Source organism: Rhipicephalus microplus, chromosome 3, assembly GCF_043290135.1.
Source record: "Rhipicephalus microplus isolate Deutch F79 chromosome 3, USDA_Rmic, whole genome shotgun sequence".
Classification (NCBI taxonomy): domain Eukaryota; kingdom Metazoa; phylum Arthropoda; class Arachnida; order Ixodida; family Ixodidae; genus Rhipicephalus; species Rhipicephalus microplus.
This window is the reverse complement of record NC_134702.1, coordinates 32,928,235-32,953,692: the sequence shown is the minus strand read 5'-3', so window position 1 is coordinate 32,953,692 and position 25,458 is coordinate 32,928,235. Positions and strand designations below refer to the sequence as shown.

At 44.4% G+C, this 25,458-nt stretch overlaps 1 protein-coding gene across 6 annotated transcripts in view; it reads left to right on the top strand.

Annotated features, from left to right (window-relative positions):
• Positions 1-25,458, top strand: part of LOC119176890 (uncharacterized) — a 326,865-nt gene that overhangs the window by 141,657 nt on the left and 159,750 nt on the right. For all 6 annotated transcript variants that reach the window (XM_037428242.2, XM_037428235.2, XM_075889209.1 and 3 more), the window contains exon 2: positions 432-572. In XM_037428242.2, coding sequence (XP_037284139.2) covers positions 485-572 — 88 coding nt within the window. In that variant the 5' untranslated portion in view covers positions 432-484. The remainder of the gene's footprint in view (positions 1-431; positions 573-25,458) is intronic.

Below are 25,458 nucleotides of genomic sequence, written 5' to 3'. Positions count from 1 at the left end.
AATTATTCTACCCTTCAGCCTTTCGTAACGATTTCCCCGGATTGCTTGTAGTATGCCATCTCTCCGCTAGGACTACGAATTTCGGACGTTACCATAAGGCGATCGTCGAACGTCTCCGAGTTGGTAAACATTAAAATACTATATGAATATAAAGGGGCCTATGAAACGTCCATGTAAAATCTATCAAGGTGCGTCCGATTGCGTCGAAATCACACCAATGCTTTTACCGTCAATACCCGCAGCTCATATAGTGATAAAAGTGTACAGTGCCAAGATCACGCGAAGGCGGAAGGAAGAAACCGGTCAAGATCTGTGTATTTAAAAGAAAGCTTACGTAGTTACACGCTTAGGGGAAATGTATTACGTTTTATAGAGTACTTTGGAGACTTGTTTCCAGTTTAGTGACACTTTGGTGTTTCATTGTCTCGCAGGGTGGAGCCTCTGGAGGCGGAGCTGCGTGGCGTCGCCGCGGCCGCGCTGACCGATGCGGTTGAGCCATTTCGCTCCGTCATGCCTGCTGCTGCTGCTGCTAGCCGCGTTAGCGCCTTCGGCGCACGCCAGATGGGCGCCAGGTACGTTTCTCATGCATCTTAATTTAAAGCAACAGTTGCGCTCTCAAGGTGGTTACTTCAGCTGCTGCCGCACTCTAAAGAAAGTTACGCGGAAGGCAATGACACACTAAAAGCAACTCAATCTCCAAACGCTTATAATAATAATAATAATAATAATAATAATAATAATAATAATAATAATAATAATAATAATAATAATAATAATAATAATAATAATAATAATAATAATAATAATAATAATAATAATAATAATAATAATAATAATAATAATAATAATAATAATTTATGGAGCTTGACAACCCAAAACTAGGCTATAATTATGCGAGACGCGGTAGTAAAATGCTCCGGAAGTTTCTACTACCTGCTTTTTTTTTTCTTTTTTTAACGTGCACCCAAATCTAAGTACACGGGCTTCAGATATTGTAACCTCCACCGAAAACGCGGCCACCAGGTGATCTCTAAAAGCACTATACACTCAAAGGGTAGTTTGATTCTGAAATCCGCTACACACTAAAGATAGGTAGTTAAATAGTCAAGCACATTCGTGCGACATATTTTTACTTTGTTCTACAGTTTGGCTTGCTTGCCCTATAGTACTTGGAAACATTGCACTAGCTTCTTTTCTGTAAAGAGACCCGCAGGTCGCGGGATCGAATCCCGGCTGCGGCGCCTGCATTTCCGACGGAGGCGAAAATGTTGTCGGCTCGTGTGCTCAGATTTGGGTGCACGTTGAAGAACCCCTGGTGGTCGAAATTTACGGAGCCCCCCCACTACGGCGTCTCTCGTAATCATAGGGTAGTTTTGGGATGTTGAACCCCACATATCAATCAATCAATTAATCAATCAATCAATCAATCTTTCCTGTAAAGGGTGCTGTTCTCGAGGTGGAGCTACAGGTGCGAATGCAACGGCGATGCGACGAAAGTGGATAGCGAGTTCATGTTGGCTTGGCGATGCGCTTACGGTAGGAAAACGCTATACGAGGAACAGATAACGAAGAAAACGCGACACAGTGTTAAAAGAACGAGTGCAACTTTGTGCTCGATCTGTTAACGCTGTGTCCTGCGGCTGTGCAGCGCTTACGGTGCTTGGCTGCTGGCCTGATGATGGTCGTGGGTTCTATCTCGCATTTCGATTCAGGGGAAATGCCAAGAGGCCCGTTTGCTGCGCGATGTCAGTACACGCTAAGGAAAATCAGACGGTCAAGATTTCCGGAGGCCTCCACTATGGCTTTCCTCGTAATCATATCGTGGTTACTAACCGCAGATACTAACTTAGCGTCGTAGAGAAGTTTTTTTTTTAAAGGAGGTTGATTTGACGTACTACTAGTAGAATTCGCAGAACGCAATAATTTACGGATTTTGAATACCTTCTACCGAAAACGAGGGAACCACAAGTGGACATGGAGGAGGCCTAATGGCGAAAATAAGAACGAAGTAGACTTTATAATGAGTGCACACCCAGGCATCGTGCAGGATGTGGAAGTGGTTGGCAAGGTACGATGCAGTGACCATAGAATGGTACGGTCTCGAATTCGCCTAGACTTGAAGAAGGAACGACAGAAACTGATACGCAAGAAGCCAATCAATGAGCTAGCACTGAGAGGGAAAGTACAGGAATTCAGAGTCTCGCTTCAGAACAGGTACTCGGCTATTAGTGAGGAAACCAACCTTAGCGTAGATAAAATGAATGATAATCTGACGAGTATCATTACGGAGTGTGCAGTGGAACTTGGAGGCAGGATATTTAGACAGGGCACTGGCAAGCTTTCTCAGGAAACGAAGAATTTCATTAAGAAGCGTCAAATCATGAAAGTCTCAAGTACAACAGACAAAATAGAACTGGCAGAACTTTCAAAGTTGATTAATAGGCGTAAGGTATGCGATGTAAGCAGGTATAACATGGAGAGAATTGAACACGTTCTGAAAAACGGAGGAAGCGTCAAAGCAGTGAAGAGGAAACTTGGGATAGGCAAAAATCGGATGTATGCACTAAGGGACAAAGAAGGCAAAATAACTACCAATATGTATAGAAATGTTAAAATAGCGGAGGAGTTTTACAGAGATCTGTACAGTAGCCAGCACAACCATGACTTTAATACTATAAGAACTAGCAGTAACCCAGATGACACCCCACCAGTAACGATAGAAGAAGTCAGAAAAGCTTTGGAGAGCATGCAAAGAGGCAAAGCTGCTGGTAAGGATCAGGTAACATCAGATCTGCTGAAAGATGGAGGAGAGATTGTGTTAGAAAAACTAGCCACCCTGTTTACGAGGTGTCTCCTGACGGGAAGAGTACGAGAGTCTTGGAAGAACGCTAACATCATCTTAATACATAACAAAAGGAAATGACAAGGACTTGAAGAATTACAGGCCGATCAGCTTGCTCCCTGTAGTATACAAGCTATTTACAAAGGTAATTGCTAACAGAGTAAAGAAAACATTAGAATTCTATCAACCAAAGGAACAAGCAGGATTTCGAACAGGCTACTCAACAATCGACCACATTCATACTATCAATCAGGTAATAAAGAAATGCTCAGAATATAACCAACCACTATACATAGCCTTCATAGATTACGAGAAGGCGTTTGATTCAGTAGAAATATCAGCCGTCATGCAGACACTGCGGAATCAGGCCGTTGATGAAGTATATATAAACATCCTGGAAGAAATATACAGGGGATCAACTGCTACCATAGTGCTTCATAAAGAAAGCAACAAAATACCAATCAAGAAGGGTGTAAGGCAGGGGGACACAATCTTCCCAATGCTATTTACCGCGTGCTTACAGGAGGTTTTCAGAAGCCTAGAATGGGAACAGTTAGGGATAAGAGTTAATGGAGAGTACCTTAGTAACCTGCACTTTGCCGATGACATTGCATTGCTGAGTAACTCAGGGGACGAATTGCAACTCATGATTACGGAGTTAGACAAGGAGAGCAGAAAGGTGGGTCTTAAAATTAATCTGCAGAAAACGAAAGTAATGTGCAACAACCTCGGAAAAGAGCACCGATTCGAGATAGGTAATAGTGCACTTCAAGTTGTAAAAGAATATGTCTACTTAGGGCAGGTAATAACCGCGGAGCCGAACCACGAGATTGAAGTAACTAGAAGAATAAGAATGGGGTGGAGTACATTCGGCAAGCACTCTCAAATTATGACAGGTAGATTGCCACTATCCCTCAAGAGGAAGGTATATAACAGCTGTATCTTGCCGGTAGTTAGCTACTGAGCAGAAACCTGGAGACTTACAAAGAGGGTTCCGCTTAAGCTGAGGACGACGCAGCGAGCAATGGAAAGAAAAATGGTAGGTGCAACCTTAAGAGACAAGAAAAGAGCAGAGTGGATTAGGGAACAAACGGGGGTTAATGATATCATAGTTGAAATCAAGAAGAGGAAATGTACATGGGCCGGGCATGTAGCGCGTAGACAGGATAACCGCTGGTCATTAAGGGTAACTAACTGGATTCCCAGAGTAGGCAAGCTGGTTAGGGGAGACAGAAGGTTAGGTGGGCAGATGAGATTAAGAAGTTTGCGGGTATAAATTGGCAGCAGCAAGCACAGGACCAGGTTAACTGGCGGAAGATGGGAGAGGCCTTTGTCCTGTAGTGGACGTAGTCAGGCTGATGGTGATGGTGGTGATGGTGGTGACTTGACGTGCGCCTCGTCAGTCTTGTGAGGCACTTGGCCGAATCGCAGGAACAGGATGGAAAGGAAAGCCAGGGATGTTAACCAACTCTCTAAGAGCTGGTATACTGCCCCCTGCTTTAAAGGAAGGGATAAAGGAGTTTAAAATTTAGAAAAAATAGAGAAAGAGGGAAAGAGGGAAAACACAGACGCACAGTGCCTCACTCCTCACAGTCACAGCACCGCCGTTAGTGTATAGCCATAAGTGCAAGTTTGTCGCCTTCAATAGTTTGAGCAGAGCCTTCGTCGCCTTATGTCCGTGACAACCGCAAAACAATGACGGCAGTAACCGAATTACGGAACAAGTAGCTATGATGCCAGACGATGGGTCGGTCGTTCGCGGATCGCCGAGTATACTGCCGTTGCTCGGCTAACTCGCCTGCGATCCCCAAAGGGTCACACTTTCAGACTAAGTTTAGAGTCGTCTGGGGTGCTGTAAGGGGGCAACCGAATGTTGCGCGGTCTCCCTGAACCTGCAACAATCTCGAGCTCGCGTCTGTCTGCCATCTTCGCTGTGCGCGCCCGCACACTCGTGGCGATGAGATAGCAAGCGCTCATGTGTGCCAATCTGCGCAGCTTTTTGTGGCTTCGTCGAGGGTGGCGGGCGCCCGCAGGTCGCGCGGAGTCGATTATTTCGGCTGGCACCGTAACTGTATTCCCTGTAGTGTGTGTGTGTGCGGGGGGGGGGGGGGGGGAGGTTGCGAAGCGGAAGGGTCCTGCGGTCACGGGTGTCTACGTGTCTTGTCACTGTTTAAATTGTTGACGTTGCAGAAGGCATGTGCGTGTCACGCCTATCTTGCTTGTTGTTGCCGCTGTCGCATGCTTTCAAAGAACACACGCTGGTGCCTTTCCCCGGACTCGCTTCTTCATGTCAATACATGTGCCGACATTCTTGCCTCTAAGATGGCTCTTTCTTTCTTTCTTTCTTTCTTTCTTTCTTTCTTTCTTTCTTTCTTTCTTTCTTTCTTTCTTTCTTTCTTTCTTTCTTTCTTTCTTTCTTGCTTGCTTGCTTGCTTACTTGCTTTCTTTCTTGCTTTCGTCGTTTGTTTTCTTCTGACACACTGCCAGCCTCTCATTTACTGTGTGTGAACCACGTGACGCTCTCTGCATTGGTGTGATCGCCCGATGCGACTAATAACTTAACGACAAGTTATCGCTCCGATGCGACTAATAACATAACGACAAGTTATCGCTAGATATGAACACCCGTTTAAACTGCGCATTGCGTAACATCATGACTCTTAATAGTCGCAATGCACGTTATGCCCTGTGCCGGTAAGCCGAATTAATTGATTTCCGTCCCCGTCGTTTCCGTTTGCTCCAGCGTTGCTATAACTTGTGGAATACCGCTCATCTACCGATTGTCATAACGCGTGATGCCAACGATAACTGATAGCTGATACCAATGAATGACGAGAAATTCGAAAGCAGATGATTGGTGCTGGAGCTGATGTTACAGCTTTGATTAACAAACAAGTCCACTTGTCGAAACGTTGGCTCCACCCAAGGGCGTAGGCAGAAACTTTTTTTTTTCGAGAAGGGTTGCGGGGGGGGGGGGGGGGTTGCAGTGACACAGTGTGCCACCCCCTAGCTATGTCACTATCTCTAGCAACCCCCCCCCTCCCTTTGCTCTCGAATTTAACTTGGCAAGCTTCCAAATTGCCATCCAGAACGAGTAAATAATTTGTCATTGGTAATTTGTCAACCCCTATAGCGTCGCTTATCATTTGTGCAGCAGGCCGGACCATTACGATATCTTGAAGCCTATTTAGTGCTTATTTTTCATTCGTTGTATGGTATCGCATGTGCGTAGCTTGTGTATACGTCATATCTGAGTACTTGCGTGCGTTCATGACTGGTAGTTGCTATCCTTTGGACGGCAAGAAGTCGTTGCGTCAACTTCTTTCGTTCAGTCGTGCAGATGGTCAGTCTTGTCTTCGATTCCTTCGCTTCTTTCTCTCTCTCTTTTTTTTTTTTTACACATGGGTCTCAGCTTTCTTTGACGTTTGGGCTTGCTGACGTTCAAGTGCCATTCATGACAGTTTTGTTGTTCGCTTTCGAAATCATATAGCTCGGCATCGATCGCGCGACACAAGTCGCAAATATCGATCTCGGACTTCCGTGGTGCCGTGTCCAGTTATCGGCTGACGGTCACGGCGTAATGTTGCGCAGTGCGGTCGATCTCTGTCAGCGAGTTCCTTAACTTGTCAGATTACGATATAAGACAAACAAAGACGGTGCATTCGGGTCGATTGAACGCATTATATTCTGCCCAATCCGTAAAGAAGGCTCCGAAGTTTCCTCTGGCCTGTGAGAAGGCCTGTCGGAACATCTACGTTATGTAGAATATGATAGAGAAATTTTTAATATCTTAGAATAAAAAAAAATCTTTGAATAGTAGAGGAACTTCGTGGAAGACGTTGGCACGTTTGTGTATACGGCTAAGGTTTCATCGATAGGTTAGGAAAAGAAAATATCACGAAAACTATACACAGTGTTTGGGGAACTGGTGTAAACTTTTCGGCGAAAATTGAGGTGGCTCAAGCTTTTGAATGATCGGGTTTAGAGCCCAAAAGGGAAGAGCACATGTATGTCGTGCCAGTACGCACCTTCCTGAAAAAAAAAAAAAAGAAAGTACGGGAAAGTTCGTGAATATATAAAAAAATCTTCTCGTCGTATTTCATGTTCCCTACATTGCTTATAGACTTCCTAAGTGCATTTTATTAATCGTGATGTTTTTATCCTAGTTTTTTGTTTTCTTTTTTATCTTATGGTGACGTCTCACATGCACGTATTAATAGACGCGCTCTGGATCGCGCTCCCCACAATCGTATTACCACAAACACGCTACTTTTTACTCACAAGGAACCAAGAAGACCCACGAAATGCATTACACGATTGAATCGCATTCCGTAGAAACCCAGGGTGGAGCAATATTTGTCGTTGGTGTGTGTGTTTTTTTTTTGCTGAAACAAAAACTTTTAGACTCACTGATGTAGGACTGTATATATGTATATGTTTTTTCTCTGAATTCTTATTTCGTAACAATCGAGAGGAAAGGGGTAGCCGCCGCCAATTAAGGGTGATAACTTCTTCGTTTATTTTGTCTTATTTTGTATTTCAATAAAAAAAGGAAGAGGCTTGCACGCGGACTGCATGCGCACGGGTGGACGAACACAGTTTGGTTCTAAGTTGTATGTGATGTTTTCTTTGGGGCTGACAGGCTATATATATATATGGTGTCCCACATAACTTGAGCCATGAATTCGGTTCAATTCGCCACTGTAGGGTCTTTCATTTTTAAATGCGTACTACTCGAACTAGTCTGTAGGTACTTAGACAAATCGCAATGTAATAACACACTGCCGCAATGCTATGTTACCTTATCGGTGGGCACTCACTAAGTTCAGCGACACCAAGTACCAGCTTCGTCGTGCGATTCTTTGTCACTGCGCCGCGTGGCGTGAGTGTGTACAGAGTTCGGCTAAGAACACTGCACACCGTTATCACTATCCTTCGAGAGCTTGGAGTCTATAGTGGACTCGAGTAGGGGAGTTCGAGGTTAGGTGAAGACGGTGTTATACTGTAGCCCGAGCTGAAAAAAACGTGGTCTCTCCCCCACTTCTAAGTCTGGAAGATACTATAGGCTGGAAGGCACGCGATACACTCGAATCCTAATAATGCCCTCCTTGTCTCTACTGCAGCACAAATAGTGATGGTGCATCGCCCCCAAGTCGATGTTGTTTTGCACTTGTCTTCCAGTCTTCGCTCTCCCAAGCAAGCGAGTCTCTCACCGACACTGTCGTTAGCTTCTCGACGCCGTCATGGACAGCGCCACTGAATAGTACAAGCACAAACACACACGCAATGCTGCCCAACAACTCCGTATAGAAACTGGGACGCCTTGGTCAAATGTAGAAGAACACGGCGAAAATAGGAAGAAAAGAGTGGCCAATGATGAAGCTAAAAGCTCGTCGCTTCTTTTCGACGCATTCCCACTTTGCGAAGCAAGCTGAAGGATCAACCGACAGGGAAGTTTGGTATTGTGGCTAAGGAACTAAAAGCTATCGGAAATGAAAAGAAGGAACACCCGTATTGGACCAGCCGGGCATGAAGTGCGCATTGCTTTCTGTGTGTTTATCTTTTCGCTCGTTCCGTTAGCCAACGAGCGGTGCAGGCCTTTTTGCCCCGGACAAACTCTCGTGTAGTAATTAACTCTTCACGTTGGCGCCCGCTTTATTTTTATTTTTTATTTTTTGTACTCCGGGTCGCTGGAGACACGGTGCGTGGAACTCGGCTTTTCTCCATCGATTGCTTCCCCGTGGTTGGTGTTTATTTCTCTCAGTTCTTCCTCGACCTCCCCCCCCCCCTCCTCCTTTGTCTTTATGCTCAGAATGCGTACAATAATAGGGCTTGTCTCTTTTGTTTTTCCATTCGCGCATTCTTCGTCTTCGTGCAAGATAGTGCCCGTCTATGTTTGTTCGTTTCCCAATGTTACCTCGGGGAGAAATTCCGACCCATGGTCTACCAATTATTTCAACGTAATAAAGCTTTATCCTTGTTCCTTAACATACTTCTCTCTCTCTCTCTCTCTCTCTCTCTCTTGCTTAACGCATTTTATTCATCCAGGCTGTTTATGACTCAAGTTCGTCGGTGAAGCCGTTTCTGTAGCAGCTGCTTTAGCCGGTGAAACTGCAAGCACGAAAGATTGTTCGCCGGGTTGGTATACGATTCGTTAAGTCGAAATTGTGCGTGTTAGATAATATATATACATATATACTTCATTTTTTTTTGCCCTGTGCGTGTTATCACGTGGCCTTTCACCGAATCGTTAATGACTTTTCCAGGATATTGTTGCGGTGGTTGACTCCTTATTCCGATTCAAGAAAAATAAGGGTGAAGAAGAAAGGGGGGGGGGGGACCTTTTGCACTAAAATGAGCCTGCTTGCATGTTTAGTCTTATTTGCAAGCTGCTTTCTTTTTGAGAATTAATAACTTCTCCTCTGTGTTTCCCCATCGAGAGCTGCCGCTACGTTTGTGCTGTGGTTTTCTGTGTCTTGAAATAATAACGATAATAAAAAATACAACCCTCATTACGTGTGTTGTTACACTTCGGATACGTTTGTTTTATTCTGTACGACGCTTTGCGAAATAGTGGCAAAGACATTGTTTTTTACGAAGATCGCGATGGCTGGGAGATTTCGCTTTGAAGGCTTTAGCGGGTACCTGTGCAGAGCTCGACCTTACGCTTAAACGCTTGTGAACGGGCTTCAAAAGTGGTACCCCAGGGGCTGCACGCGTTCATTAATATTTATCGCAATACTTTCTAGGTATTTTTTTTTGTAGGTACATAAATGTAATGTATCTCCGTAATGCCAGATTGTTCATTATATCACCATGTCGTTATTAAGCAAAAGTTTGCAGCTTGCCCGGCAGGCTTGAACTAAGGGCTGTGTTGCATGTCTTCTTTTTTTCTTCTTTTCGTTGGAGGGGGGGGAGAGGGGGAGTGGTGTTGGCCGAAACAAAGTTGCGTACGTTACGAAAGCTTCTTTAGCGATTGAATGATTTGAAGACTGGTGACGTGCCCGTATTGAACGCTGCGTCGCTAAACTTTTTCATGCAAAGAACTCGACATTTCGTCATAGGTGCGGACGAATCATTTTCCGACAGGGACATAATTCGGTGTATGCAAAGGGCTTGCAGCCTTTCTTCCAAAACTCACAGATTGTAGACACTGTCATTTTTTAATCTGCACTTTCTTTTTAAGCGAATTAATTTTTGTTTATCGCATTTTTCGCGTTCCCTCCTTCAAGCTTCAATCAACTTACTCGAAGTATCGGGCCTTGCACGTCGCCGTCAGTCTATAGTACAACATGTGTAACAGCTTAGTTCTTGACTACACTCAATCCCCGTTTCTCCGTCCCAGTGCTGTCACCTTCCATTGAAGCAGTCACTTCCGTTCCTCTCTGTCTTCGTGTTTCACAAAGCGTACGCCCTCGGAAACCACCATGCAAACTTCGGTAAAATCGGTAAACGTGATTCGGCGGTGCGAAACCCAGCAGGTAACGCGAAAAGTCAACGTTCCGACGTGACGGCGGTTTCGATATGAATGCGTTGCGTGAACGTTTATTCGAGTGTGCAGGCGCCTCAACTTGACGACTTATGTAGGATAAACTAAAACGGGCCGAATATATCGCGCGTTAAAAATAAAGCTAACAACACGTCTGAGAAACTTCAGTGAGGAAAAAAAAATAAAGGAAGACGAGGGAACGTTGAAGAGAACAAAGCATCCGGGTTGCCATTCGAAATATGGTGGCAAGCCTGAAAGGATCAAGGCAGAAGCTTTGCCCGTAGAGTGCGAAACGCAATAGAGCGCGTGCCGAAGAAATTCTGCACTGCTTGCGGCTGCGTTATAGAAAATAACAATGAATACGAGTACGAAAAAAAAGAAAAAAAGAAAAAAATTGCTAGAGAGATAGGGACTGATCCGAAAACGACGTCCTCGTTAGCAACTTGTCCCTTAAGTGTGCTTTCTCCTGCTTGTCTCCGAGAACAGCCGGTCAGCCGACCAAGACGGATGTACCTCGGCATCAGTGCGCTATAGGTCGCGTTTGCTTTTTCTCTGTTTTCCTTCCTGCTCTTCTAGTCTACTATTTCCCGTCTTCCACTTGGAAAAACACGATATCGGGAGAAGTTGGGGGAAATGGGGGGGGGGGGGGAGGGGAGGGTTCTCTTTTTGCTTGCGACAGGCATACACTGCCTGCATGCACTGTGTTCGCGCCAGTGTGCGGTCGTGTTGCAGGCAGATGTTCGTCAACAGAAGAGCAACGTTGGGGATGCGCATATTCGGTGCGGCGTTTGCGGTTCTCTTTTTTTTCTCGCCGAACCTGCTTTCTTCTTTAGCTTCGTTGTTTCATCTGGCCTCAAGCATGCTTTTGGTCTTGTTTTAGGTTTCGGTTGTGGCGTCAGTCTTAGCGAGACAGTATCGGTTCTTCTGTGTCAAAGGTATTTGGTTTTGTGCTAATTAGTCTGTGCTAGTGCGACTAGCTGAAATAGGTGAGATGCTGCTTTCCACATTGTTCTCTGAAAAAGCGAATAAGTAAGAGTAAATTTTGTGAGTGAGTGAGTGAGTGAAATGACTACACATGTTAGTAATGTGTGAGTGAACTCGATAATAAGTTGGAGTAACAGATGATAGACTGAAATCATGAACGAGTGAAGAAAATGAGTCAGGATGTGAGTGCGGAAACGTTCTGCATATTTCTTTTTTTGAAGACGGTAGTATTTCGACGGAGAAATTTTGGTCTGTCTGTTTGTCTCTTTGTCTGTACATTTATCTGTCTGTCCGCCCTTAACGAATACCTCAAACGGCGCCAAACGGCTGACACCATCCGCAGCGCCCACCAATATTGCTCAAGATTTAGCATTCAAAGTTGTGCGATTGCCAATTAAAGAGCAATTATTGCGCATATCTGAGGTGCCATAACAACACGTCGATGTTTTGTATGTCTGCCTTTATGCTAGAAGAGGCGCACCCAAGTAACTCTAAGGACCGTAGCGTTTATCACGCTGCGCTTACAGTGCAACGTGATGCTCAAAAAGGTGTTTCTAACGCTTTGCTACGACGACACGGTGGTGGCATCTGCCCGTCGCTCTGCGTTCTACAGCTTATCATCTCCGAGACAGGCGCGCATCTTTCTCCGCGACCGCGCACGCCTTCATTTTTGAAGATAACTGCCAGATGGCGCTCATGTCTAACGTGCCTCGATGCGCTCGTTCGCCTCCGCTACATGATCGAGGCACTCTAACGCAGCGCCTCCAGAATACCATTCACCGATTTTCTTGCGCAGAACATTAAATAGACGTTTTCTTCACTCTCTCCAGACGCAAGACTATCGTCTTTCGACATTTGCGGTGCAACATGCAGATTCGGAACCAATTTTTTTACGATCGTGTAGGAAATGGACTATGCTGTTATAGACATATAGAGATAAAGTAGCCACTATACAAAGACAGGATTGAAGGTATACCTTATGGAGGTTAACCTAAAGCATGCTCGGTCAGCTACCGTACACTTCACTTATTTAGGAGAGAAGAAGATATATGCCGAATGCCAAAAACAAAACGAAAAAGCAGATACTAAAGATAACGAGGAGGCAGTTAACGGGAAATCGCAACTAGCTTTACTGAAACTTCGTCGTTCACAGCATTCTTGCAATAGTTACAACGCTTACGACGCTACCGCTGAGTCGTCGCGTACATTAAAAAGTGGCGCAAGCAAGTCGTTCGCGCTCACTGCAGTACAAGTAAGGAAGCTAGTGAACGGGATTTGTATATATATTTTCATGTGTGGTCACAACTTATCTTTAGTGCGGCGCCCCGCTTCCCCGGTCTAGTGGCTAAAGTACTCGGCTGTCGACCCGCAGATCGTCGGATAGGATCCTGGCTGCGGCGGCTGCATTTTCGATGGAGGCGAAAAATGCTGTCGGCCCGTGTGTTCTGATTTGGGTGCACGTTAAAGAACCCCAGGTGGTCGAAGTTTCCGGAGCCCTCCACTAAAGGCGTCTCTCATAGGGTTAGATTAAATTTGTGGAGTTTAACGTCCCAAAACCACCATATGATTATGAGAGACGCCGTAGTGGACGGCTCCGGAAATTTCGACCACCCGGGGTTCTTTAACGTGCACCCAAATCTGAGTACACGGGCCTACAACATTTCCGCCTCCAGTGGAAATGCAGCCGCCGCAGCCGGGATTTGAACCCGCGACCTGCGGGTCAGCAGCCGAGTACCTTAGCCACTAGACCACCGCGGCGGGGCACGTGTCTCTCATAATCTTATGGTGGCTTTGGGTATGTAAAACACCACTTATCAATCGATAAGTAAGGTTTAATGGCTTACTCCGCTTCCGTAACGGGGTTACTTACTCAATAATACTACACTAAACCTTGCTATAGTAGATACAACAGACATGGTCTGCCTACGCGCGTAGAGTCGGTGCGTTAGCGAAAGATGGGTGCGCATATTCTTATCGGCAGAGTCTGCTATAGCACACGGCCTTCGAAAAGAAGTCAGATCGACCCGCCGAATCACAGGAAATGAGAAAAATAAAATGGTGAAGTTGCCCTGGACTCGTTTGGCTATTTCCCCGGGAATTACGCTGCCGCCAACGCACCCAGACGTCCGGAAAATGGAGGGCACTCCGCGGTGCGTATACTTTTGCGCGTTCTGCACTTACGGGGCTGTACGACCAGCAGCGTAGTGTCTTTGGCTGTAGCGCTGCCAAGCGTGCTTATATACATGCATGGGGCGCCGCTATTTTTAGTACGAGTACTATGTACACTTCCCTGTCAGTCGTCGTTACGTTTGCGGTCCTTATCTTGAAAGCGCCGGGCACTCTAGCGCGCTTCCGAGGAGACCTTTCTCAATGTACGGTATTGCGTATTCCTTGTCGTTTCAACCGCCGACGAGATAACTCTGTAAGAAAAACTAAGGAACACTTTTTGTGCTCGACCGGACGAAGTGAGCATATTTGAGTTGCGAACTGGAACTCCCGGCCAGTGCTCGCACCCATTCGCATCTGAGATTTTTTTGACTAAGATGATAGAATTTAAGGAACAGGAAAGAGAAAAATAATTATAAAGTACCGGACTGGATATCATGAAACGTTTGCGATGTTTTTCAGGCATAGACTTCTTGCAGTCGTAGCAAAAAACTTTTTCGGGGCTTTCTGAAGAACTTGCGAACGTTGCTCGAGTCGGCTGGCGCATATCCGCGAAGCACCTTTTCTGTTTTTTTTTCCTCAAACATATTTGCTCTCGGTAAATATCAGCGTCGCATAGGCAATCCGTGGAAGATTGAGTTGACTGCGTCGGTGTGAATATTCAATTCTTATTCGCTAGCTGCAAGGTACACTGTTATGGCGCAGGGCATTCTGGTCAAAGTGTACTGTGAACATTTGCACGCGTTCTTACCTGCTTCCGTTCAGCTGTGCACGAATGAACGATTGAATTGAATTTCCATTTCATGGAAGAGGACGGTTCTCGGCCGCTGGGCGAAGAGCGTAAGTATATTAAACTGGTATCAGTTCGTGTTACGTCATCGATTGCATACATTTGCATCCGTCTTTTTTAAAGCTTCAATAGAGACGCTCTCGCACGAGGTGAACCGACCACTTTTGCACTACTCGAAAGCGGCTATTTTCACTAGTATAATTGGCAAGTGCCCCTCTCCTTTTTTTTTTTTGCTTCATCCTTAGGTTGTAACACATTCCCTTCGGTTTTTAAGACGCCGCGAGGCTGGTGTTGGACGTTCGCATAGATAAAATTTTGGTATTTGATCTTCCTTTCTCTCTTTATCTTTTATATGCAGGCTCTCAAAGTGCAACTATCCAAATACTATATTTTCAATGTTAAGGCACGAATATACCGCGACTACTCAAGATAGCGTAAACTAAACGTCATCGCTAGAATCCTTCATATTTCAGTAAACTTAAATAGGCAGAAAATGATGATGATGATGATGATGATGATGATGATGAAAAGATGCATGTCTTTGAGATAACATAGCTCATTGTAGCACGCACAGTCTCCGTACTGGCACCAACAACCAAAGCTAGAACGATAAAAGTGCGTCATGCAGTTGATTACATACCTTTCGTGTCCTCACAGTATTCACAGTGGATTTAGTATTCCTCTTTTGAAACAGCTTGATGGCGCTGATGGATTTTGTGCGTACATGCAAACACGCAGCAACATTGCCAACGCTCTTTTTTTTAGATGCATGCTGACTCTTGGAAGACGTTCTGTGAAATTTCACTCAGCTTTGTCGCTTCCGTTGTTTCTTGTTTTTACAGCGCAAAAACGCAACAGAATAGACGACTGGTCTAATGGCTTCCCCTGAAAATGGTGGCACATACGATTTCCACAAAGAAAAAAAAATCACAGTGTCTCAAAATGTCGAATCTTGAATAAGGGGGGAAAATAGTAGAGAAAATGAAATGCTGGGAGGTTAACCAGTCCAAGACAACCGGCTTGTTACCCTACGCACTGGAGAGGGATAAGAGAGATTGAAAGATGGAGAAAAGAGAGCGAAAAGTGAGACAGGAAGTTCACAAACTGCGTCGAGAACAACAAACAGACAAAAAAAGTACCACTAGAGCTTTGAAACTTTGAGAATATTGTCTGCATGAGAAAAAGAAAGAAAAAAAGAAAGAAAATAAATAAATAAATAAATAAATAAATAAATAAATAAATAAATAAATAAATAAATAAATAAATAAAACACGCTTACTGCAAATGTGTGAGAACCGGAGCACAGCAAATTTGTTGGCATGCATGACTGTCAGAACGCCTGACGTAAGGGGAAACAAAAATAAAATGATGGGGAAATTGAAAATGAAATAATAATAAAAACTGCACGACCGTTGAATGCTGAAGCGTCAGAAAACGCAGTTTTATGCAGAAAGAAAAAAATAATAAGTGCTACAGTAAGCAAATGTGTATTTGCTACACCTTCTTGGCCGTCGTACAAACGTAGCAAAAACCCTGTATACATAGCTGTCCGGGCGGAAGAACATGACGGCTTCCATCCGCCTATATCTACGGCCCGCGCATGGATCATTTCGCAACATTTATATGACGCAGCGGAGGAAGTCGCAGCTTGAGGTGTATTCGCCATTCCCCACTTATGGAGAGTATAACACCTGCCCACTGAAACGCTATTGATGGTCGTTACACCGTAATGCACGCCGTACGGCCTTTCGCGCTTTCAAACGAAATGATTTAGGCCCGCTATTTATATGCCGCATTGACCTCAAAGCTAAAAGGAATGCTTAGTCAAAAACGTAATCGAAAATTTTGAAGTATATACGTATACTCAGCAGAGACCTGTTTGGACCCCGTCTTTTCTTCGAGTTTGGTGGTCTCAATAAATTTCCGTCCGCCCCCCCCCCCCCCCCCCGCACGCGCTTCATATAGCGTGAAGCTGTTGATCACGCCTGAATAAACTAGTGGGCATATACAGGGTGTCCCACATAAGTTGAGCCAAGAATTTGAAAGTGAAAGGCACTTGGAAGACGAATTGAACTAAACTCATACTACTAGCTCTAGCTAGCTTGTAGGTACTCTGGCTATTATTTTATTTCTCCCCATACTACGTAAACTTTTATTTCTTAATTACTTATTTTTCAATTATGGGCTGCAAAACCACAAATATGAACACTGATTTGTAGAGCACTTTCAGAAACCACCGAGAAAATTGCTTCCTGCACAATACGTCTCGCGCTGTTATTTTTTCCCACGTTGTAAAAAAAGCCCGTGGAACGTGAAAAGAAGTCGTGTGGCGGACCGCGAGCGCACTGCTATAGTGCTGCGATAGGCTTTCTTTACAACGCGGAAAAAAATAACAGCGCTAGACGTATTGTGCAGGAAGCGATTTTCTCGGTGGTTTCTGAAAGCGCTCTACATATCAGTGTTAATATTTTGGGTTTCCAGCCCATAATTAAAAATAGCGAATTAAAAATTGTAATAAATTAGCATGGCAAGAAATAAAAATAGCCTGAGTAGCTACAGGCTAGTGCGAGTAGTACGCGTTAGGTTCGATTCGCCACTGAAGTGTCATTCATTTTCAAATTCTTGGCTCAAGTTATGTGGGACGCCCTGTATATATTTAGAGCGGCGCAGTGTGTGAGTTGTGTATACCGCTGTTCGAATGGTCCAATGTGGATGCCAAGAAATACAGCTTCCGTACTGGATTTTCGAGCTTTCAACGCACCTTTTCTCCTGGTCTGATTCGAGACTCTTAAGGAAAACGCTCTGCCTTTGCTTTTTGAAATAGTTTCGTCTAGGCGCGTTTAGCCGCCGCTCTTGCCGGTATCACCTCCGGTATCACCCCATTTGAACCTATCTCTACTTTCATCGCGAAGGAACATTGAGTCTCTCAAGTTATTACATTCTATAATTTATTCGACGTGCAAACTTTCAAAAGATCTCTACTTAACATGTTCCAGACCTTCTTCAACACGCCAATACCATCCTTTGAATATGACAACATTCTACGCCCGTACTAACACGTTTAAATTTAGCTTCTTTCCACGAACTGTTGAACTTTGGAATAACTTATCCGGTGACATACGTTCTTTGCCCTTAAATGCATTCTTGTTACCCATAAGTACCCTTTGACAGTTTGTCTTTTTCCGTGTCACTGTTTACTGTGTTTACTGTGTTTACTGTGTTCTCTTCCTTGCCATCATGTCTTCATTATGCCACCATGTGATGCCATGTATTGCCACTTTGTATTTTGCTTTCCTACGCAAAGTATTACACCATCTTTTGTACCGGCCTGTTACCCACTCCTGCCATAGCCCTTACGGGTTGCAGTATATATGTAAAAATAAATAAATAAATAAATAAATAAATAAATAATAAATTCGCGACAAGGAACGGAAAAAATCATTTATAGGAAGATTTATGCAAATTACAATTTGTATTTAAAGCTGCACATGATTGTAGGTTAACCTCCTTCTTCAAAGCCGGGATCTCCGTTCTGAGATTTTTTAGCCGAACGGTCGGCGCTAAGCTGCGTCTTTAAGGTCGGCCCTTGGCGCAGATCTTGGGGGTCATGCTCCGTGTTTGTCTAGTTGATCTCTGCGCCACCAGGTGCTGCTAAGACCAGACGCCTCTAAAGGCATTAGGCCTTCTACAATTGCTCATCGTCTATGAACGGTAATATACGAATAAGATCGTGCGTACGCCTGACGTCACAAAACTATGCCACGTCCTATATGCAGGTGTTGCTATAAGCTCAACATGGCGGAGCGCTGCAATCTGCATCGATACGCTTGTCTGAAACCTTAGAATAAATAAATCGGTTAATTCCGGAAAATGTCTATATATATATATATATATATATATATATATATATATATATATATATATATATATATATATATATATATATATATATGAGAGAGAGAGATAGATGAAAGAAGGTGCGTGGTCTGGTTGTTCTGTTCCGTTTCATATTGCTTTGACGAACGATTGTTTAAGCTCAGAGCGGCTGCTCCGCAGCCTATTTGCGATACCTTCATGAGGTATAACTGAATTTCGTGCTGTCATTCTCTTTATCATTTTCTTCAAGTACCGAAATTCGCCAACAATTTTATGAACTTTTGCAGCTCTTGTGTGCTATGGCGTGGGCTATGATATAGTTCCGTGTCTGTTGCGCATTTATCTTTCTTTTTTTCTTCGGTGCAATTTGCTAGCGTTCGTCAATGCACAGAAAATGTATGGAGGAATTTCGTTTCGGAAGCCTCGAAAAGAAGCACCGTCTAATGCCATTGTCTATTTTAATACGTTACAATGGTTCGTCCGAGTGGTCCTTCCCTGGCAGTGTTCGCGCCCACGTATAGCGCAGTGGAATGGCAAAGGTATTCGTTTGTAATGTGTTCTGCGCAGTGGTTGTTACTGCAGCTGCAGTAGTATCGATTTCAACCCGTCCCGGACATGGCTGGGCACTTTCGGTGTTCCGAAACTCATTAGAGGAGGGCCTAAATGTCCCTTGCTATATATTCAAGCGCGGGTTTACCGTTATAGTTAAGGAGAGGAGTGATTAGAGTGACCTGTTTAGAAACTTCGGTGCATGCGGCTCGATTCAGCGTGATTGCCACTGAGGTAATTTGCAAGCTGTAGTTTTTTTTTTATTTTCTGACTGCAGCAGCACTACAATACTATGGCTTGAGAAAACACTGTGATTTTTGTGGGTAAATATTCACGACGACGACGCGCCAACTTGCACGTGTTGAGTATGTTCATCTACTCACTATCGCACCCCCCCCCCCCCCTGTGTGCTCGTCAGTGTCTGATGTCGTCATGGTGTGTCACGTAGTCACGGTTTACCAGGAAGTTAACTCCGCAGTTAACTCACTGTTTACCATAAAGTTAATCACATTCACCCTTTCGGGGGATCATGACGACGCAAGTTCTACAAAATTAGTGACGTAATCACTGAAGTGATCATGACGCGGAGAAGCATCCTAGGGTCTCGGCTTGTCGGCGTCTGATGACGTCACGGTTCGTCACGTACCTATGGTCCATCGTAAAGGCTGGTATGCGGCCTGATAGTTGGCTAAATCCCATCAGTTGCCACCGGTTCACTGAAAATGAAGAAGGGAACACGTGACCAAACTGATAGCCGATGATGTCAGTGGCGCTGAAACACGTACCCCGACACGCCGTAGGGTTAACTCATTCCGGGTACGTCCATTTTTCGCGTGGTTACATTATAGATTATTACCAACTTGTCCAACTTACCGTTCTTCATCTCAAGAACAAAAACACTGCATGCTTCTCTCCTCACAATTTCAAAGTTTCTTTATCCCTTTCCCATGTTTCTCCCTTCTGTTCTCAGTTCGCTCAAAGTCGCCGAAGTTCGCCAAGAAATGCGAAGCATTTCTTGGCGAACTTCGGCGACTTTGAGCGTATCTATCTATCTAGCCGCTTACGTTTGAGTGTTCTCATGGTCACCACCTTAACTTGGCGTGAACAAAACTAATATGGGAGAGTAAGATGATTTGACGAACATGGCGAGCTGGTCAAGAGATGAATAATGTCACAACACCGTCGCGTACGTCGTCAAACACTTCCCGCCAGACAGTGGCACACACCCACGGGCGGCTATGTGCCGCTGGTACGCGGGTATGTGCCACAGGTGATTGACACTTAGTGTCTACCCAGGAAACGACCAGAACACATTTGAGCAATCTTAACGCGTAAGCGTTAAGAAATACCCGATGTCGGTAGCGTCGACTCAACGATTGCATAGAATAAATGTCAGTGTTAAGAAAAAACCTGAAATAGGCAGCGTTTACCCCGTGATGAATGCAAATAATCTATTTCAGGGTCCCAGCAGGAATCAAACCCAAGCATTCTGCATGGCAGTCAAGCATTCTACCGCTGAGCTACGCCAAGTCTCGGAACTATTTTTCAAATTGACGCTAATCTTCGTGAAACGTCGATAGTGGTTACAGTGCTGCCTACCCACTTTTGTAAACATTACACATGTACTCCTTTGATACAGCCGTCGCGTGGGGTTAAGATCAATTGTGGTTAGTTGCCATGCGCTGAAGTTTATTTATGTAGCAGTCTCCAGGGCCAGCATCCTCGCGAGCATCAGCGCTTCATCAGCTTCTGGTGTTGCTAATACGCATGTTCCAGTTGGCATCGTTGCGCAAGTACAAACCACTGGTTATATAAACATCTGCAACTCTTCAACATATGTATGTGCATGCAACATTTGTACATATCCTTGGAATGATTTCATTACGTGTCACTCAATAAAGCAAACTGCAACTACGTCACCTTCCCTCCCAATGCTTCGCATAACGTCGACTCCTACGTACGTGAGTTCTGCCGATTTTTGTTTTCTGTTCTTAAGAGTCGCCTGCATAGACGCATACGCGCAAACACCACTCCATGCCACACCAAACTGCACTGCACCACACTGCACTTCACCACATTGAACTAATTTGTGCTACACTACACTACACACCACACTACATCACACCACACCGCACGAACTGACCCGCGCGTACAGTGTTACTAGGACTAGTTGGTTCAAATGCATTTGAAGATTTGAAAATGGCATCACGGAGAAGTTACGAAAGAGAGAGAGAGAGAGGAGCCGTGTTTTGTGGTTATTCGCGTGCCGAGAATTCATGCAGTGACAAGCCTATACATCCTCCAAGTTGCGTGCACCGAAACGTACACGTATCTGCTTTTAGCCGCTCTGTCGTGTCAGTGACCTACAGAGCGCAAGCCTCTCGCAACGTATCTGTCCTCTCGCAACGTGGTTTCGGCAACAAGATGTCCAACGCCCCTGGGAATGTCGCCACACTTTTTTTTTATTGCGTAGCGTTACCGTTTAGGTCATACCGGGCGACAGGTATTCAGGTCCAAAAAATAAAAAGGGGGGGACGGGCATTTCTTTGTTTCTGCGGATATGGTGTTCTTTGTCTTTTTTTTTTTCGGGCGTGTAAACGACCATCCGTCATGCCGAGACGATGCCCAAGCTCTCCATAAAGCCTACGTGACATTAGTCGCAAAGGACGCGTGAGGGAGCAGTCTTTCTCCGTTGCTATGCGTGTCGCAAGACAATGTCGTCTCGTCTGTCGCGAGGCCTGCCCGAGCTTTTTTGGCAGTGTTTCCTTCGTTCCTTGTTATAGTTTCTCATGTCGTGTTGCAAGCCGTAAGCAGCTGTGTATGATGTACATGCTATGCTGTGCAGCTTCTCCCTCGATACCACATATATGCTATAGGCTCTGCATTCAGCTTATATCCCTTTAGGAGACATATCAGTGTCGGGAGATAGCGTTATAGAAGATCTCTTGGGGAGATATACGCAACACTGTCGCCCGTCCCATAAAAATCCTGACGCCGATCCGTTCCCACGGGTAGTACGAGGTCTCTGTCCAATACTTAGACAAATGGCAGAAAGAAAACTCGGGGATTTCAAACGACAAGCCTGTCACATTTGTCGAACCGAAGTATATAAGCGCAGTGCACAAGGCTTCGGGATTTAGCTGGCATAGTTTCTCTATTTGCACATTTCCGATACGCAGAAACAACGACCAAGTGGTAGAATGGGGCGCCGAGGTGTGTTGCTAAATATTTTTCACGTTGCCCTCAAAGATCTGGCCACGCCTTCTTTACTTGCATTTCTATCGCTATTCGCAATTCATCTGCGTGCTATCGATAAGCGTTACTTCATTTTTTTTCGCACTCAACGCGAGTTATATATATATATATATATATATATATATATATATATATATATATATATATATATATATATATGTATGATTGATATGTGGGGTTTAACGTCCCAAAACCACCATATGATTATGAGAGACGTCGTAGTAGTGGAGGGCTCCGGAAATTTCGAACACCTGGGGTTCTTTAACGTGCACCCAAATCTGAGCACACGGGCCTACAATATTTCCGCCTCCATGTATATATATATATATATATATATATATATATATATATATATATATATATATCCATGACTGCGAACGAGGTCATCACGATTTTCATATTATCAGTGGTTCCGCGACAAGCACTGCACTCTTCTTGTAGCGACGACACCGCCGTATAGTCGCCTGGCGTCGGCGTAGTCGATATAGTGAACGAGAACGAAAGAAAGTGATCTTCCGTCATGAGTGCTGGCCCTTCGGTCATAGCTCGTGCGTATATGCAGGACTGGCACGTGCACTGCGGCTGGCTTCGTTTGTAATAACGGTGCTGTCGGCGTTTCATTATAGCTTGGTGACGCCCGAGTGGTGTGCGAAATGGCTCGCGAGCTGTGGCTGCAGTTTCTGTGGCAGTATGTAGCCAAGCTTGCATTGCCACCATCTGCGGATAGCCACAACTTTAAACATAGTTAGCGTTACCACAACACGAAGTCGCGCTCTGAATTCCCATTAGGCAATATCTTAATTGTCGAGGAATCTTTCTTCCTTCCTTTGTTTTTGTTCAATTCACAATTTATATCAGATAACGTGTGCGAATGAAAACAAAATTGATACCAAACCATCTCGCTTCGCAAGTATACACCCTATCTCTTTCGACTGCCACGGGGCGAAATTATGTATACGATGCCGCCGTAGTTACGCCACTTCAACGATATACATCGCTAATTAGGCCCAAGTTAGAATACGCTTGCACCGTCTGGGATCCTCACACCAACCACAATACTAACGCACTTGAAATGGTTCAGCGCAAAGCTGTTAGATTTATTTTTCTAAATTCCGTTCCACCGATTCGCCAACAGCGCTCATGCAAACTCATGGAATACAAACATTGAAATTAAGACGTAAAATACTCGGGCTCAAATTTCTTTTTCTTCTGAAGAATAACAAACTCACTTTTCATCCTGGACCATATCTACGCCCATTATCAACTAGACTAACCAGACATCATCATACTCAATCTTTAACTCCATATCATACAAGAACTAACACCTTCAAATTTTCTTTGTTTCCTCGCGCTATTAACGAATGGAACTCACTGCCATTATCATTGATTGATTCAGTTGAGTCAATTGACCTGATCGATTTCTCATAACCTAACATTGAAATTGAAATGTAAGCGTTTATTTTGTTTGTTTTTCGCCTTTTGAAATGCTGTGTTTTTGTTTTGCAATTTACCCCTCCTTCCTGGGCCCATGTGGGCCTGCAGTATGTTGTAAATAAATAAATGAAATAAATAAAATAAAATAAAGTTTTTTTTCTACATGCGTGGTGTGTGCGTGGGCTCGGAAACGAGTTACGCCTACTTGTACAGCTTAACTAGAGCTTCGAATCTCGATTACTGTTTGGCGGGACTAGAGCGACCCATTCCAAGTTTCATTCGAGGACGTAGAAGAACTGCGCTTCGGCGTGGCATCGTCACGCTAACGATCATCTCGATCGATGCGGTGCGATTACGAACCGAAAAGAGATACGTATAGCAGAACGCATCTCGTCTACTACTAAAGCGTTGTTTGATCTGGACGCATTGTTTGATCTGATCTGGAATCGAGGGGATTACATTTTTTTGTTGGATGTTCGGATGTACAAATAACGAGCAACGCCATTTGCGCTCGCTCGTTATTTCGCTATCGTTGAGATATGGGTTACGCAAACGTACTCATCATCTTCGTATCTTGTGTCCTATTCATTTTGATTTCGGGGGTAGTGCCCACGAGAACCACGTAAACAGCAAGGATATTTTGGCGAAAAATACCCTAATGATCTACGCCTTCACTTTCTCGTTTTTTATGTAAAATATTTAAATATAGGCCGTGGCGATAATTACGTGCGGTCGTATGATGTCGAATTGCTCCTAGAAATGGGGGCTGCTCGCGACAAAAAACATAGTTTGGGTTAGAATAAAGAAAATGGTGTGGTAGAATCGTATGTATGCGAAGAATCGCGGCTTTATTTTAGTCTATGCGAGACCATTTGTTTGTATGTGCCTAAAGGGCTGTAAACATGGGTTGAAGTCGGCATAAAAAGTGGATCTAACTCGGACTCACCAAAATTTGTTTTGTCCAGACTCACTCGGACTCACCAAATCCTCTTTCTCCGGATTCAGACTCGTCCAAATATTCTCTATCTAGGCTCACTATAGATTCAGACTTGCCGGAAGCTTCTTTATTTAGACTCACTTGGACTTACTCACCAAAAAGTGTTCTTTATGCAGACTCACTCGCAATCATACTCACCAAAAACTTCTTTATCCAGACTGACCAAACTTCTTTATTTAGACTCGCCAAAAACTTCGTTACACAAACCCACTTGGACTCAGACTCACTGAAATGTTCTTTATCCAGGCTCTTTCGGACTCGGACTCACTATAACCTTGCCCCGCCGCGGTGGTCTAGTAGCTAAGGTACTCGGCTGCTGACCCGCAGGGCGCGGGTTCGAATCCCGGCTGCGGCGGCTGCATTTCCGATGGAGGCGGAAATGTTGTAGGCCCGTGTGCTCAGATTTGGGTGCACGTTAAAGAACCCCAGGTGGTCTAAATTTCCGGTGCCCTCCACTACGGCGTCTCTCATAATCATATAGTGGTTTTGGGACGTTAAACCCCACATATTAATCAATCACTCAATCAATCAATCAATCAATCACTATAATCTTCTTCATACAGACTCACTCGCACACAGACTTACCAAACTTCTTTATCTATAGACTCACTCGGACTCAGACTCGCATATCTTCTTTATCCAGACTCATTAGGACTCATACTCACCAAAAGTTCCTTAACTAGACTGACTTAATTAGACTCAGACTCGCTCGTAAGCGTGCTCTCAGCTCTCATACACACACAAAAAAAGTTAAGCTTATAGCAAGAGTGCATGCACTACACATAGCTTGGTACGCGTGGATCTACGCTTAATAGCAATGCTTCAGTCAGTTTAGGTGATTTTTGTGGTAGTTATCGCTGCATATCATGCGTGTACAGTGAAATTCCAGCAAAGTCTAGTGATAGTCCATATATGTTCTTTCTTCGTGTCTATATTATTTTCTATTATAAAGTGCATTCAAACATAACAAAATTACATGCAAATGTGTACAGAGACATATCAGTTTATCGGTATTTACTTATCAACTGTTAGTAACAAATTTGTTTCAGTGTAGGTAGTCCAGCTAGTGCGAGCAC